General features: G+C 50.8%; 1 protein-coding gene across 1 annotated transcript; it reads left to right on the top strand.

Moving 5' to 3' along the window:
• Positions 1–6,841: 6,841 nt before the first annotated feature.
• Positions 6,842–8,411, top strand: LOC124666104 (DNA repair protein RAD5B-like). Its single transcript, XM_047203455.1, has 3 exons — positions 6,842–7,722; positions 7,863–7,996; positions 8,094–8,411. The coding sequence occupies exons 1-3, from the start codon at positions 6,883–6,885 to the stop codon at positions 8,209–8,211; spliced, it is 1,092 nt and encodes a 363-aa protein (XP_047059411.1). The 5' UTR covers positions 6,842–6,882; the 3' UTR covers positions 8,212–8,411.
• The last annotated feature ends 8,320 nt before the right edge of the window (positions 8,412–16,731 follow it).

Here is a 16,731-nt window from a genome sequence, read left to right as displayed (position 1 = left end):
CAATAACCAATAGCGGGATCTCGGAGATCCATAATGGCTCCCACATATTCAACGATGACTTTAGTGATCGAATGAACCATTCACATACGATACCAATTCCCTTTGTCACGCGATATTTTACTTGTCCGAGGTTTGATCATCGGTATCACTCTATACCTTGTTCAACCTCGTCTCCGACAAGTACTCTTTACTCGTACCGTGGTATGTGGTCTCTTATGAACTTATTCATATGCTTGCAAGACATTAGACGACATTCCACCGAGAGGGCCCAGAGTATATCTATCCGTCATCGGGATGGACAAATCCCACTCGTTGATCCATATGCCTCAACTCATACTTTCCGGATACTTAATCCCACCTTTATAACCACCCATTTACGCAAGTGGCGTTTGATGTAATCAAAGTACCTTTCCGGTATAAGTGATTTACATGATCTCATGGTCATAAGGACTAGGTAACTATGTATCGAAAGCTTATAGCAAATAACTTAATGACGAGATCTTATGCTACGCTTAATTGGGTGTGTCCATTACATCATTCATACAATGATATAACCTTGTTATTAATAACATCCAATGTTCATGATTATGAAACTAATCATCCATTAATCAACAAGCTAGTTAAGAGGCATACTAGGGACTCTTTGTTTGTCTATATATCACACATGTACTAATGTTTCGGTTAATACAATTATAGCATGATATATAAACATTTATCATAAACATAAAGATATAAATAATAACCACTTTATTATTGCCTCTAGGGCATATCTCCTTCATCTCATGCATAAAATTATTACTCTCCACATAAGCATAATCATTTTTATTAGTTGTAGTGGGAGCAAATTCAACAAAGTGGCTATCATCATATATAGGAGGCATATTGTAATCATAAAAGAAAATTTTCTCCTCAATGCTTAGGGGACTAAAAAGATCATGCTCATCGAGCCAGCCTTCCCCAAGCTTAGAATTTTCCATAGCATTAGCAACAATGGTGTTCAAAGCATCCATAGTAATAACATTCCCATTAGCATGCATATAAAGTTCCATGGGTTTTTTAATTCTCTCTTCAAACACATCATGTCCTAATTCAAGATAAAGTTCATAGAGATCTCTCATATTTTTGTTGTTTTCCATTATGCTTAACTAGTGAAATAAAAACATGCATGATATTAAGTAAAGTAAAACAAGTAACTAATTTTTTTGTGTTTTTGATATAGCAAACAAGATAGCAAATAAAGTAAAACTAGCAACTAATTTTTTTGTATTTTGATTTAGTGCAGCAAACAAAGTAGTAAATAAAATAAAGCAAGACAAAAACAAAGTAAAGAGATTGGGAAGTGGAGACTCCCTTGCAGCCGTGTCTTGATCTCCCCGACAACGGCGCCGTAAATTTGCTTGATGCGTGTAGTTGATACGTCCGTTGGGAACCCCAAGAGGAAGGTGTGATGCGCACAGCGGCAAGTTTCCCTCGCAAGAAACCAAGGTTTAATCGAACCAAGAGGAGTCAAGAAGCACGTTGAAGGTTGATGGCGGCGGGATGTAGTGCGGCGCAACACCGTAGATTCCGCGCCAACGTGGAACCCGCACAACACAACCAAAGTACTTTGCCCCAACGAAACAAAGTGAGGTTGTCAATCTCACCGGCTTGCCGTAACAAAGGATTAACCGAATTGTGTGGAAGATGATTGTTTGCAAGAAAACAAGAAAGAACAAGTATTGCAAGCAGATTTGTATTTCAGCATTAAAAGAATGGACCGGGGTCCACAGCTCACTAGAGGTGTCTCTTCCATAAGATAAAAGCATGTTGGGTGAACAAATTACAGTCGGGCAATTGACAAATAGAGAGGGCATAACAATGCACATACATGGCATGATAAGTATAGTGAGATTTAATTGGGCATTACGACAAAGTACATAGACCGCCATCCAACCGCATCTATGCCTAAAAAGTCCACCTTCAGAGTTATCATCCGAACCCCTTCCAGTATTAAGTTGCAAAGCAACAAACAATTGCATTAAGTATGGTGCGTAATGTAATCAACAACTACATCCTCGGACATAGCGCCAATGTTTTATCCCTAGTGGCAACAGCACAACACAACCTTAGAACTTTTGTCACCGTCCTGGTGTCAATGCGGCATGAACCCACTATCGAGCATAAATACTCCCTCTTGGAGTTAAAAGCAAAAACTTGGCCGTAGCCTCTACTAGTAACGGAGAGCATGCAAGATCATAAACAACACATATGTAATAACTTGATAATTAACATAACATGGTATTCTCTATCCATCGGATCCCGACAAACACAACATAGAGTATTACAGATAGATGATCTTGATCATGTTAGGCAGCTCACAAGATCCAACAATGAAGCACAATGAGGAGAAGACAACCATCTAGCTACCGCTATGGACCCATAGTCAAGGGGTGAACTACTCACTCATCACTCCGGAGGCGACCATGGCGGTGTAGAGTCCTCCGGGAGATGAATACCCTCTCCGGCAGGGTGCCGGAGGAGATCTCCGTAATCCCCCGAGATGGGATCGGCGGCGGCGGCGTCTCGCAAGGTTTTCCGTATCGTGGTTTTTCGCCTCGGGGGTTTCGCGACGGAGGCTTTAAGTAGGCGGAAGGGCGCAGTCGGGGGCCCGACGAGGGGCCCACACCATAGGGCGGCGCGGCCCCCTTGGCCGCGCCGCCATGTGGTGTCGCCACCTCGTGGCCCCACTTCGTATGCTCTTCGGTCTTCCGGAAGGTTCGTGGAAAAATAGGCCCCCGGGTCTTCGTTTCGTCCAATTCCGAGAATATTTCGTTACTAGGATTTCGAAACCAAAAACAGCAGTAAAACGAGAACCGGCACTTCGGCATCTTGTTAATAGGTTAGTTCCAGAAAATGCACGAATATGACATAAAGTGTGCATAAAACATGTAGGTATCATCAATAATATGGCATAGAACATAAGAAATTATCGATACGTCGGAGACGTATCACTATCCATGAGATATACATGTTATAAGTTGAAAGCAACCGCTGAAACTTAATCTTCCTTTGTGCTTCTTCAATACCTTTACTTTGATTTATTGCTTTATGAGTTAACTCTTATGCAAGACTTATTGATGCTTGTCTTGAAAGTACTATTCATGAAAAGTCTTTGCTTTATGATTCATTTGTTTACTCATGTCATTACCATTGTTTTGATCGCTGCATTCATTACATATGCTTACAATAGTATGATCAAGGTTATGATGGCATGTCACTCCGTAAATTATCTTTGTTATCGCTTACCCGCTCGTGACGAGCGTAAACTAAGCTTGGGGATGCTGATACGTCTCCGACGTATCGATAATTTCTTATGTTCCATGCCACATAATTGATGATATCTATATGTTTTATACACATTATATGTCATATTTATGCATTTTCCGAAACTAACCTATTGATGAGATGCCGAAGGGCCAGTTGCTGTTTTCTGCTGTTTTTGGTTTCAGAAATCCTAGTAAGGAAATATTCTCGAAATTGGACGAAATCAACGTCCAGGGTCCTATTTTTCCACGAAGCTTCCAAAAGTCCGAAGGGGAAACGAAGTGGGGCCACGAGGTGGGGACACAGTAGGGCGGCGCGGCCCAAGCCCTGGCCGCGCCGGCCTAGTGTGTGGCCCCACCAGGACTCCACCGACCTTGCCCTTCCGCCTACTTAAAGTCTATGTCGCGAAAACCCTACCACGTTCGACGAAAAGCCACGGTACGAGAAACCTTCCGCAGCCGCCGCCATCGCGAAGCCAAGATCCGGGGGATATGAGTCTCCGTTCCCGCACGCCGCCGGGACGGGGAAGTGCCCCCGGAAGGCTTCTCCATCGACACCACCGCCATCTTCATCAACGCTGCTGTCTCCCATGAGGAGGGAGTAGTTCTCCATCGAGGCTCTGGGCTGTACCGGTAGCTATGTGGTTAATCTCTCTCCTATGTGCTTCAATACAATAATCTCATGAGCTGCCTTACATGATTGAGATTCATATGATGATGCTTGTAATCTAGATGTCATTATGCTAGTCAAGTGGATTTTACTTATGTGATCTCCGGAGACTCCTTGTCTCACGTGTGTAAAGGTGACAGTGTGTGCACCGTGTGGGTCTCTTAGGCTATATTTCACAGAATACTTATTCACTGTTATGAATGGCATAGTGAAGTGCTTATTTATATCTCTTTATGATTGCAATGTGTTTTGTATCACAATATATCCGTGTGCTACTCTAGTGATGTTATTAAAGTAGTTTATTCCTCCTGCACGGTGTAATGGTGACAGTGTGTGCATCGTGTAGTACTTGGCGTAGGCTATGATTGTGATCTCTTGTAGATTATGAAGTTAACTATTGGTATGATAGTATTGATGTGATCTGTTCCTCCTTTCATAGTGTGAAGGTGACAGTGTGCATGCTATGTTAGTACTTGGTTTGGTTATGTTGATCTGTTATGCACTCTAAGGTTATTTAAATATGAACATTGAATATTGTGGAGCTTGTTAACTCCGACATTGAGGGTTCGTGTAATCCTATACAGTTAGTGTTGTTCATCATCCAACAAGAGGGTGTAGAGTCTAGCATCTATCTATTTATTCTGTTATGTGATCAATGTTGAGAGTGTCCACTAGTGAAAGTATGATCCCTAGGCCTTGTTTCTAAATACTGCTATCGCTGCTTGTTTACTGTTTTACTGCTTGTTTACTTCCTGCAATATTACTACCATCAACTGCACGCCAGCAAGCACTTTTCTGGTGCCATTGCTACTGCTCATACTTATTCATACCACCTGTATTTCACTATCTGGTGCCATTGCTACTGCATCCGTGTTAGTACTTGGTTTATGCTATGATCATGATCTCTTGTAGATTATGAAGTTAATTATTGCTATGATAATATTGATGTGATCTATTCCTCCTACATATGCATGAAGGTGACAGTGTGCATGCTATGCTAGTACTTGGTTTAGTCTTTTGATCTATCTTACACTAAAGGTTACTAAAATATGAGCATTATTGTGGAGCTTGTTAACTCCGGCATTGAGGGTTCGTGTAATCCTACGCAATGTGTTCATCATCCAACAAGAGTGTAGAGTATGCATTTATCTATTATGTTATGTGATCAATGTTGAGAGTGTCCACTAGTGAAAGTGTAATCCCTAGGCCTTGTTCCTAAATATCGCTATCGCTGCTTGTTTATCGTTTCTATCATGCATTACTCGCTGCAATACCACCACCATCAACTACACGCCAGCAAGCTATTTTCTCGGCACCGTTGCTACTGCTCATATTTATTCATACCACCCGTATTTCACTATCTCTTCGCCGAACTAGTGCACCTATTAGGTGTGTTGGGGACACAAGAGACTTCTTGCTTTGTGGTTGCAGGGTTGCATGAGAGGGATATCTTTGACCTCTTCCTCCCTGAGTTCGATAAACCATGGGTGATCCACTTAAGGGAAACTTGCTGCTGTTCTACAAACCTCTGCTCTTGGAGGCCCAACACTGTCTACAAGAATAGAAGCACCCGTAGACATCAATGCTCCCTTGATCAGGAGGGCCTCTTCCAGTAGAGAGAGCTGGTTCAGCGTGTCGAGGGGGCGGAACTTGTCCCTGGGTGTGATAAGGTTTCTTGGCACTTGGAACAATCGAGCAGGTATTCTATCAAGTCAATGTATTCTAGTTTGCGCGACTCACACTTCAAAAACATGTGGGAAGCTAAACTTCCTTTTAAGATAAAAATCTTCTCCTAACAGCTGGCTCTTGATAAGCTCCCTTCTTCCAGCCAGTAGATATCCATTCGTCGTGGCCCATCGAACGGGTGATGTTCTCTCTGCGGGGCGTTGGAGAGGATGTCAACTACATCTTCTTCACCTGCTCCTTAGCACAATTTGCTTGGTCAGTTCTGCGCCAGCTGCTTGGGTGCACTCTGCCCTCCTGTCACCTTTGGCCAATTTCATGCAATCCTATACTCTTTTACCGGATTTAAATCCTGGCCACTGTGAAACATTCACAATAACTCACCATCGAGAAAAAGGTGATCAACCATCCGGCTGACATAATTTATAAAACTGTGATCTTCCTGCAGTTCTAGAGTCTCAAGTTCAAGACAATGAAAAATGAGGGCTTAAACGGATGACGCTAGAGCTAAGGGAGCTGTACACGACTACGAAGCCAAGAAGCTGACGACATAATTCAACCAATGAATCTGATGACCATCTCCCTCTATGTGATGGTTGTGTTTGCGGCGTGTTAGTGGGGAGGCCGACCCCGGTTGTCTTTTTATCTGTGTGCTTTTGGAGCTCTAATCCTTAGCATGGAGTTTCATATGTTGTGTGTGGTTGTAAACTCTTAAACCTCCGACTTTATTAATTTAAAGTTGGTCATTTATGCCTTTTATCTAAAAAAATGTTGGAGCGTTCTGTGCCTAGTTCTTCCATAGTGGTCACGGCGTTTTCTTTTCGGCATGGGTGGGGGTTGGCTACTCTAGGTGAGTGTGTCAACCATTATGTCGTCAGTGTATTAATGTATGATTTTTGCTAATTAACTGTACTACATATTTTCTTAATAAATATATAAGGCAAAGTTTTTCGCTTAGTTTTTTTGATAAAAAAAAAGTAAGATAGTCGCTCCACTGCACCATCTCGTTTTCCCTTTCCCTCCCACCCGTCCCGCCAAAACAAAATGAGTGCCCTTTTCTTCGCCATTTCCCGCGCTAAAGAAATCACTTTAACCCTTACCCCAAAGCAGAAAAAATCCGCTGGCTCCTATTCCACACACCAAATTCACCAGCGCTCCGCCGCCCCGCCGGCGCCCCATTCCCTCCACCGTCCAGTCTCCTCCCCTGCTCACCAGCGTCCAGCCGCCATGCCGGGCGAATCCCCTGACGAGGTCGTTGTCAAGAGGGAGCCAATCGATGCCGACTCCGACGAGGTGACTGTGAAGGTCGAGGCCGCCGTCGAGGTCCAGATCAAGAGGGAGCGAATCGATGCCGGCCACGACGAGGTGAAGGTTGAGGCCGCTGGCGAGCTCAAGGTCAAAAGCGAGCCAATCGATGGCGACACCGACGATGCGAAGCTTGAAGCTCCCGGCGAGGTCAGGGCCAAGGCCAAGAGGGAGCCAACCTACGCCAGAGGCGAGCATTGCCGGGTCAAGAAGGAGGAGCAAGCCGACGAGATCGAGGTTCAAGTCAAGGAATCTGAGCCGCCGCACCGTGTGAAGGAAGAGGCGTCGGCGTCAGCTTCGGAGAAGGAGGAGGAGGAAGACGACTCTAGCGAAGACGAGGTGGAGATCATCGACCCGCCGCCGAGGTCCAAGAAGAGGCACCGGGAAGACGACGCCGGCGGCGTGGACTTCATCGACCTCACGACGTCCCGCCCGGCGCCGTACCTGAACCCGAAGCCCATCCGGGCGATGCCGCCGCCGGGGGCGGGGGCGACGCCGGCGAGCGAGTGGAAGATGGTCCTGGCGCCGGAGCCGGCCGAGCTGGACGAGTACCCGCCGGACCACCGCGAGTGGGTCTTCTACAGGAAGTCGTACGCCACGGGGCTGTCGACCTGCCGCGGGAGGAAGTGGCTGGACGCCGGCGAGGTCGTCCACTTCGCCTTCCCTTCCTACGAGCTGTCCCACGGCGGGATCAGGGTGTCGCACAGGCAGGCGGCGGCGCTGGCGGAGACCGTCCGCATCTCGACGAACCGATCCGGGGAGGTAATCCCGTTCTGCTCTCCTCTTCCCTGGAACTGCAATGCACATCACCTACCTGAACTTGTATCTGATAATATATCTGTGCCGAACTAGCATCTGAATTTTAATGTACTAACTGTTTGATCGATGGCAACTGGTTGCAGATCGGGAAGTTGTCCCCTGAGTGGGCGAGGTGCCTCGCCCCGCTGGTGGATTCTTCCAAGGTGATGATCCAGGGGAAGATGGTGTTTCCGATGATGGAGCTCAGGCTGATGCAGGAGGTCTTGCTGTACGTCAGGTACTAATAACTACTCTGAATATCTCTGACCATGATTGCTGCTTCTTGTATGTATGCCTGTAGCGCTTCCTGACGCTAAATTGTGTGTCTTTCTCAGCTTCTACATCCACCGCTCGTCCTTGTACCTGATCTCTCCTAAGAATGCCCATCATCAGAACAACCCTCTCCGTGGCCTATTCAAGCTGCTTGGGCAATTCAGCGCGGCGGAGGCCTGAAAAAGCTTCTGAGGAGACCTGGTTTTGCCGTTTGGGTCAAGATGGAAGTGTGAGGAGCTCCTTAGGAATAGATTAGTGTAGCATTCGCTTATTTGTGTAGGGTAAGTTTGTTCTTGGAATTGGTCGTAAGCAGCTCATCAGCTGTTATCCGGTAAGGTCAAAAAATGAAATGGCAAACGTTCCCTGTCTATCCTACCTGACTCCTCTGTTCTTCTGTTCTTCTCCAGCCCCAAACTCTGACTCCTAGCTCTCTAAGTCTCTATCCACCTGAGGTTGATGACAATGTAGCCTGACTTCTCTGTGAAGCATCAAGGAGCAAGCAAGCGATTTGGTAGCGTGATGGCAAAGTAGTGATCAGATTCGCTTAAGAAACTAGTGTACAGCCTTCTTTACTCAAGGGTTTGGGATTTGGTACTGCAAACTTATAGTTAGGCACTGAGTTTGATGGCCAAGATCGTAGGCACTGTTTTTTCCCGAATTCAGAATCTCTGCACTAATGGACTCTCTTGATCCTTCCCTTAGTTTCCAAGTATCAAATTCACTGCATTCTTAATGTAGACAAGGTAAACCATTTTGCCAACTATGGAAAGATCAAGAAACAAAGAAATAAAGTAAGGTAAAAACTAAAGCAAGAGTTTATCAAATCATAGGTTGGTAGAACCAACAGCTCTACCGGGCCTAGGGCGTAGTTTGTAGGGAAAGGAGGGAGAGGTGTGCGGACGAGGCGGCGGACGCCGGCGGCTGGGCGCCGTCGTGCGCGCGGGAGAGAGGAAGGCGGCGGCTGGGTTTTGGGAGACCGACTCCTCGTGGAGTCGGCAATAATGAATCTGATTATTGCTTGATCCTTTTGCATCGTTACATCTGATATATAAAGAGCTAAACCCTAAACCGACCTAAACCGATAATGGGCTAAGCCCCTAGTTGGGCCCATGGTTGGGCCCCCTCCTAACATAACCAATACCGGTCATAACATCTCTCCCCGCCTGTGCAAACAGCTCGTCCTCGAGCTGGTAGTCGGGGTAGTGCCGGCTGAACTCCTCGCGCTTCTCCCAAGTAGCCTCCTCTTCCGGAAGGCCTTCCCACCGCACCAGCAAGTACCAAATGCCGCGACGGAGCCGAGCACGTAACACCTTCGCCGGACTCGGAAGAAGACGACCATCGGCGATTGGCGGTAACGCGTGGTGAGCTGCCGGCGGCTCCCCACGGTAAGGCTTCAGCAGACCCACATGAAAGACATCATGGATGCGGGAACCCTCTGGCAGCTGAAGGCGATATGCAAGTGTGCCCACGCGCTCCAAGATGACGAAGGGGCCAGCGTAGCGAGGTCCAAGCTTGCGCCTCGCACGCGGGTCGAGGGACCGGGTGGAGCGATGAAGAAGGCGCAGCCACACCCGGCCGCCCACCGCATAAGCCACCTCGCGATGATGACCGTCGTAGTAGTGCTTGGCGAGCTGCTGCGCTCGAACGAGACGTTGCCGCACCTCGGCAAGAATCTCGTCGCGGTTGCGGAGAAGCTCCCCGCAGCCTCCGTCCGGGCAGTCGCTGGATCGACCGGCAAGATAGGCGGTGGAAGCCGACCGTAGACCACCTCAAATGGTGTGGCACGCAGGGCGGAATGATAGGAGGTGTTGTAGCAATATTCCGCCCAAGCGAGCCAATCCACCCATGCGCGAGGACGATCACCCGTAACACAGCCGTAAGTACATGGCGATCACTTTGTTAACCACCTCGGACTGGCCGTCCGTCTGAGGATGGAATGCCGTGCTGAAACGGAGCTTCACGCCCGCCATCCGGAAAAGATCACGCCAGACGTGCCCCGTGAACACCGGATCCCGATCACTGACGATCGACGTGGGGAACCCGTGGAGGCGAACGATGCCGTCAAAGAAGGCACGAGCGACGGACGCGGCGGTGTACGGGTGTCCAAGCGCGATGAAGTGTGCATACTTGGAGAAGCGGTCGACCACCGTGAGGATGACGGACTTGCCGCCCACCTTGGGGAGGCCCTCAATGAAGTCCATGGAGATGTCGGCCCGACACTGGGAGGGCACCTCCAATGGCTGCAGCATCCCCGCCGGTCGCAGCCGTCTCCGTCTTGTTGCGCCGGCATATCTCGCAAGAGCGCACCCAGTCCTGGACCAAGGCCCGATCCCCAGGGATGTAGAAGTCGGCGCGGAGACGGTGAAGAGTCTTCTGGACACCCTCATGGCCAGACGAGTGGGCCAGCAGGAGCACTTGGTGTCGCAGGTCATCGTGGGCGGGCACAAAGATCCGGCGCCCGTGCAAGAGTAGCCCTTCCGCCAAACGCCATGGTGCCTCCAACTCGCCCGCGTCCAGCTGCTGCCGCAGAATCTGGGCGTCAGGCGCTGCCGCAGTAGCCTGGCGGATGGTGTCGAAGAGGGCGAAGGAGGGGCCCGAACGGATGCACAATGCCATCCCTTCAGGTGCGCCGTCCTCATCGACGCCGTCGCGGCGAGAGAGAGCGTCGGCGACGGTATTGAGGCGCCCGGCCGGTACTCGACGGTGAAATCAAAGCCGAACAGCTTGCTGATCCACTGATGCTGCGGAACGGTCGAGAGCCTCTGATCCAACAAGTACTTGAGGCTGTAGTGGTCCGTGCGAATCTGGAACGAGCGCCCCCAAAGGTAGGGGCGCCAATGGCGCACAGCCCGCACCAAGCCAATGAGCTCCCGCTCGTACGCCGCCGGCTTGAGATGGCGCGCGGCGAAAGGCCTCGCTGAAGTAGGCAAGCGGCCCATCGCCCGGTGAAGCACGGCACCGAACCCCACGCCGGAAGCGTCGCAGTCGACGATGAACAGCCGCGCGAAGTCCGGCATCTGGAGAACGGGGCCCGTCGTGAGGGCCCCCTTCAGGGCCTCGAACGCGGCGGTGGCCTCGTCATCCCAGGCGAAGGCGTCGCGGCGCAGCAGCCTCGTGAGAGGTGTCGCGATGATGCCGAAGTCCCGGATGAATTTCCGGTAATATCCGGCGAGACCCAGGAAGCCGCGGAGGGCGCGTGGCGAACGAGGAGGCGGCCACGCCGCAACGGCCGCCACCTTGTCAGCGTCCATGGCTACCCCTCGGCGGAGATGACGTGGCCGAGGTAGGCGACCGATGTCGTCCCGAACGAGCACTTCGAGCGCTTAAGGTGAAGATGATGCGCGCGAAGCTCGTTGAAGACGATGGCGACGTGTTGTAGATGCTCCGCCCACGAGGTGCTGTAGATCAAAATATCGTCAAAGAAAACGAGCACAAACCGACGTAAATAGGGGCGGAGAACATCGTTCATCAGGGCCTGGAATGTTGCCGGCGCGTTGGTGAGGCCGAAGGGCATCACCACGAACTCGAAGTGGCCATGATGGGTCCGGAACGCCGTCTTGGCGATGTCGTCCGGGTGCATGCGCACTGGTGGTAGCCCGACCGTAAGTCGAGCTTGGTGAAGAAGCGAGCCCCATGGAGCTCATCGAAGAGCTCGTCGAGCACCGGAATGGGGAACTTGTCCTTCGGTGTGAGGGCGTTGAGGGCGCGGTAGTCGATGCGAAGCGCCATGTACCATCCGTCTTGCGAACGAGAAGCACCGGCGCCGAGAATGGTGACGTAGAGATCCGGATGACGCCCGCGGCGAGCATGAGGGCGCACTGTCGCTCGAGCTCGTCCTTCTGCAGCCGGGGGTAGCGGTAAGGCCGCACGGCCACCGGCGCCGTGTCCGGGGCGAGGTGGATGCGGTGATCGTACACCCGTGTAGGCGGAAGGCCTCGCGGCTCGGCGAAAAGGTCGCCGTGCTCGCTGCGGAAGGTGGGCCAACAGCGGGTGCTCGGAGTCGATGTCGGCCGTGGTGAGCTGGAGCTGCGGGCCCGGGCGGCGCCCCCAATGCCCGTCCAACGGACGCGGCGGCCCCGGCGCCGAAAGTCATCGTCAAGGCGGCGAAGTCCCACGAGTATGGGACCGAGGGGCCGCAAGAAGTCCACGCCGAGGATGAAGTCAAAACAGCCCAAGTCGATGCCGGCGCACGCGATGGTGAAGTGCTCGTTGCCGATGGAGAGCGGCACCTGCTGCGCCACGCCATGGCAGCGAAGGCGGTCGCCGTTGGCCACGGTGACGCGGAGGTGATCGCCTCCCGTCGGCTGGAGGCCCAAACGACGCATGGTGGCCTCCGGCAAGAAGTTATGTGTGGAGCCGGTGTCGAGGAGGGCCACCAGTTGCTCGCCGTGGATCGTCACTGGCGGGAGCATCGTCCGCTCGTTGCGGATGCCCGCCAACGCATGGAGCGAGACCACGCACGCCGTGGCTGGTGCGGCGTCGAGGTCGGTGTCCGTCGCCGTGTCGACGCTCGTGTCCGCGTCGCCGTCGTCGACCGTCTCCAAGTAGAAGAGGCGCGGGCAAACGTGACCCGGCGCGTAGGGCTCGTCGCAGCTAAAGCACAGGCCGAGGCGACGGCGCTCCAACCGCTCCGCCGGGGTGAGGCGCCGAAAGGTACGCTGCGTCGCTGCTCGGGGCGGCCGGTGCTGGCCGCGTGGCCGGCGCTGCGGCCGGCGGGGGCGGGCGGCTGGCCGGGCCCCGCGATTCGGGGAGGCGGCGGCAGCGCTCGGGCTCGACGCTCGTACGCCCGAGCGTAGTGCATCGCCGTCCGCAGGTCGCGGGGGGCCTGGAGTTCCACGTCCACCCGTATGTGATCCGGGAGTCCGCCGACGAAGAGGTCCGCGCGCTGCTGCCCCGTGACACCCGGCGCGTGGCAGGCGAGTGCCTGAAAGCGATCGGCGAAGTCCTGCACCGTTGACGTGAAGGGGAGGCGCCCCAGCTCCGCGAGGCGGCTCCCACGGACCGGCGGACCGAAGCGAAGGAGGCAGAGCTCCCGAAAACGGTCCCAGGGGGGCATGCCGCCCTCGTCTTGCTCGAGGGAGTAGTACCACGTCTGGGCGGCGCCCGGAGGTGATAGGAGGCCAGCCAGGTGCGATCCGATGCCGGGGTGCGCTGCCCGCGGAAGAACCGCTCGCACCGGCTAAGCCGGTTCGGGGGTCCTCCGACCCATCGTAGGTGGCGAAGTCGACCTTGGTGTAGCGGGGCGGTGGCTGGGTTACCCCGCCGGGGCCGTGCGCGTCGGGGCGCGCCTCATAGGGGCGTGCATACCCCCGTGGGCGGTGCCCGGTAGGGAGGGCATCGGCGGCTCGGCAGCGGTGGTGTAGACCGGCCGAGTCGACGACGCGGTGAGCCACGCCGGCAGCGGGGATGGTGACGGGGGAAAACGGATCTGGTGGATGGGGACGCCCCGTTGCTGCGGTGCTTGGGCTGGCGGGGGCGGACGGTGGCCACCTGCGGCCGGGGCTGGGCCGGCGCCGGCGGAGGCTGCAGCGGTACGCCCGTGAAGGGCGAAACCCCCGATGCGGGTGCCGGCACGGAGAAGATGGCCGGCTGCGGCGGCGTCGGGGGCCCCGGGAACCGATCAAGTAGAGGCGGATGCCTTGAACCGCGGTGACGAGGTCATTGACGACCCCGCTCAGCTGCTCGGGCGTGTAGATGACGGACGCCGGCGCGGCGGAGCCCGCCGTCGTGGCGGCCGCCGGAGAACCCGCCGTGGTGGCGGTGGCCGAAGGAACGGGCGGCGGCGCGGACGACGTGGTGGTGGGCGGCGGAGAAGACATGATCGCAGCCGAGCTAGCTGATACCAAATTGGTAGAACCAACAGCTCTACCGGGCCTAGGGCGTAGTTTGTAGGGAAAGGAGGGAGAGGTGTGCGGACGAGGCGGCGGACGCCGGCGGCTGGGCGCCGTCGTGCGCGCGGGAGAGAGGAAGGCGGCGGCTGGGTTTTGGGAGACCGACTCCTCGGGAGTCGGCAATAATGAATCTGATTATTGCTTGATCCTTTTGCATCGTTACATCTGATATATAAAGAGCTAAACCCTAAACCGACCTAAACTGATAATGGGCTAAGCCCCTAGTTGGGCCCATGGTTGGGCCCCCTCCTAACATAACCAATACCGGTCATAACATAGGTTCATCATTAATCAACACTGACCATCATAACAGATGCATCTTTTGTTTCAAATATATGTAGCAGACTGAAGTTTCATTAGCAGGCAGCTGTGCACACATAATGATGGCACTGTGATAACCACGTCCAGCTACACCATGGCCGGCATCACCATTTCCGCGGCCACATACACCACGTTTGGCATCACCACGTCCTAACTCATGTGTTAGCGCTATCCTGCAATCACAGGAACACTTGCAGTGCTATTGAACTTTGTTGGAAACTTGGTAAGAACTGAATGTGAAATCTCTTGTTTTATTTTTCTTGCTTGTCCAAGGAGATGAAGCGAGAGGCAAAGCTTCATGTTCTTCAATTTCTTGTAACGATTTGTGGTGTTTTGACTGGAAAGAGATGTGTGATTTTTTATTGGCTATGGCATGTGGCCTCTTGGTTTTGTTCTCCCTTCTGAAAAAAGAGAAAATGACTTCTTTTGTGTGAATATTCCGCACTCTATTGTTGTATCTTCGCTAGTATGTTCAATTAACCTTGCATGTTGTTGTCTTGAATAATTAGCCTTATTTAATGTCTTCCAGTTGCTATTGCTTGCTTGCAAGAAGTAGATCACTCATAGCTATGTCCTGGTGTAACTCTTTGCATGAACTGAACCTCAATCCATTACATACATCCAAGGTTTTGTTTAGTTTTGTTTTCCGGAAGTCACACATCCTGTAAGAACTGTAGGGACAAGTAAGAATTTTTCTTCATTTTGTTACACATCCTCTTTGTTCTTTTCTGTACCAACTGATATCATAGGGAGGAGGGTGGAGGAGAATAAGAGACGCTAAGCCACATCAGCTCGGTCAATGGATCATGGGGAAGCAAAGAAGCTACAGGTACCATATTATTTTCGTGTGCTTACTTGGTGGATACTCGCCAGCTTTGTTGCTAGCAGAAGACCATGTGCCTCTGCTTGGAGAGGCGAAGATGCTGGAGGTGAGAGCACAGCCACATGAATTTGCTTGAAGTGTTGATTGCCTTGTATGTTGATGATTACTCCAAGCCCTGCTGGTTTCTGTCACCTCCCAATTGATCATTCCAGGTTGCCTCATAAAAGATGGCCGCCACTTCAGTGTTAGGAGTTCTGAAATTGATGTTGCTTGTCTTGTGGCCAGTTGCCTCACATTACCTTGATCTCCATATTTGCTCTTGTGATAATTATATATGCCGCCGGAAATACTTGTGATGGCTTGCACACTTTCCTGCAAAGCAAAATGTCTATCGGAGCTTTCCAAAGAAACCACAAAAAAGTATAAAGGGTGGTTGGGTTGATTTGCGGATGTTGGTGAAGGAATTATGCTCTAGACACAATAATAATTGTTATTACATATTTTCATGTTCATAATTAAATATTAATCATTTATGCTACAAAATTTGTCTTTTTAAAATATGAAATTTGCAGGAAAACTGTAACAGTCCAAATTTTGACTTTCTAAAACTTCTTCAGTTTCCCTTGATTTTCTTGAAACTTTTATTTTGGAGGCTATCTAAAAATTCCATTAGCTATTTCTATGTTTCTTTTAATTCTCAAACCTTGGCAAAGCTTGGGAATACTTGGATTTGGACTTCTGCACTTTTGAACCTATGATATGAGGTGATGCATTTCATATTTTTCCAACCCTAAAATAATTTAAAATCTTTTTATATATTTATTTTAAGGGAATTATTTTTCACTTTACAAAACAATCCTATTTTATCTTGATCTGATAATTCTACCAAAAATAAGGAGAGCGATCCATAGATGTTTTTAACCCAATTTCTACAAAAATATCGCATACTTCCTTTGTACCAAAATCCTTTAATTTGTCATTTCTCTTTCTGCCCTTTACTTAATTATTTCGAAATGATTCACAAAATGATTTTTCCTACAAGGCCAAGTGACCTTTTTGGATGCACCATGAGTGTCTCTATAACATACTAAAATCCTAGATCCTTTGCTTTTTAAAAACATCTTCTAAACCTTCCAAAACCATTATGCTCTATTTATATTTTCAAAATTTCTCCATTACCAAGTTCGAATTTTAGGAAAACTGTAGATTAACAAAATGTTGCATTTTGGATCGGGCACCCACTGCAACAAACCCCATTTCAAAGTCTTCTCATTTGGTTGACCAAAAGTTTCCATGTCAGTCTTTGCTGATTTATATCTTCAAAAATCTTCAATTACAAAGTTTTGAATTTGCTAAAACTGTAGATTAGAAAATAGTTGGAATTTGAATTTGGCGCACTAGAGTGAAAACCCCAACTCATTTCATCAACTACAACCTCCACATTGTCCCGATGCTGGTTACTAACATGCCCTCTCGTGATCACCGCCGACATCGGCACGGTCTGGCGGTGTCGCATATCGACGTCGTGCCACATCTCTCGCCTTGTCCAGCTTGTCACTTCGACGCGTAGCACGCTCACGCACCTCACCGAACCCTCGCACAAACCTCTCCCCTCCGTTTTGATGCGCCACGAGCGTCGAACAATGGTGACAATGACACTACGCA

The sequence above is a fragment of the Lolium rigidum genome, chromosome 6, assembly GCF_022539505.1.
Source record: "Lolium rigidum isolate FL_2022 chromosome 6, APGP_CSIRO_Lrig_0.1, whole genome shotgun sequence".
NCBI lineage: Eukaryota > Viridiplantae > Streptophyta > Magnoliopsida > Poales > Poaceae > Lolium > Lolium rigidum.
Note: the sequence above shows the minus strand (reverse complement) of the source record. Positions and strands in the feature narration are given on the sequence as shown.

Coding starts and splice junctions, on each gene's coding strand:
- LOC124666104 (XM_047203455.1), top strand. CDS start 6,883: ATGCCGGGCGAATCCCCTGACGAGGTCGTTGTCAAGAGGGAGCCAATC. Junction 7,723..7,862: donor CGACGAACCGATCCGGGGAG/GTAATCCCGTTC, acceptor AACTGGTTGCAG/ATCGGGAAGTTGTCCCCTGA. Junction 7,997..8,093: donor GAGGTCTTGCTGTACGTCAG/GTACTAATAACT, acceptor TGTCTTTCTCAG/CTTCTACATCCACCGCTCGT.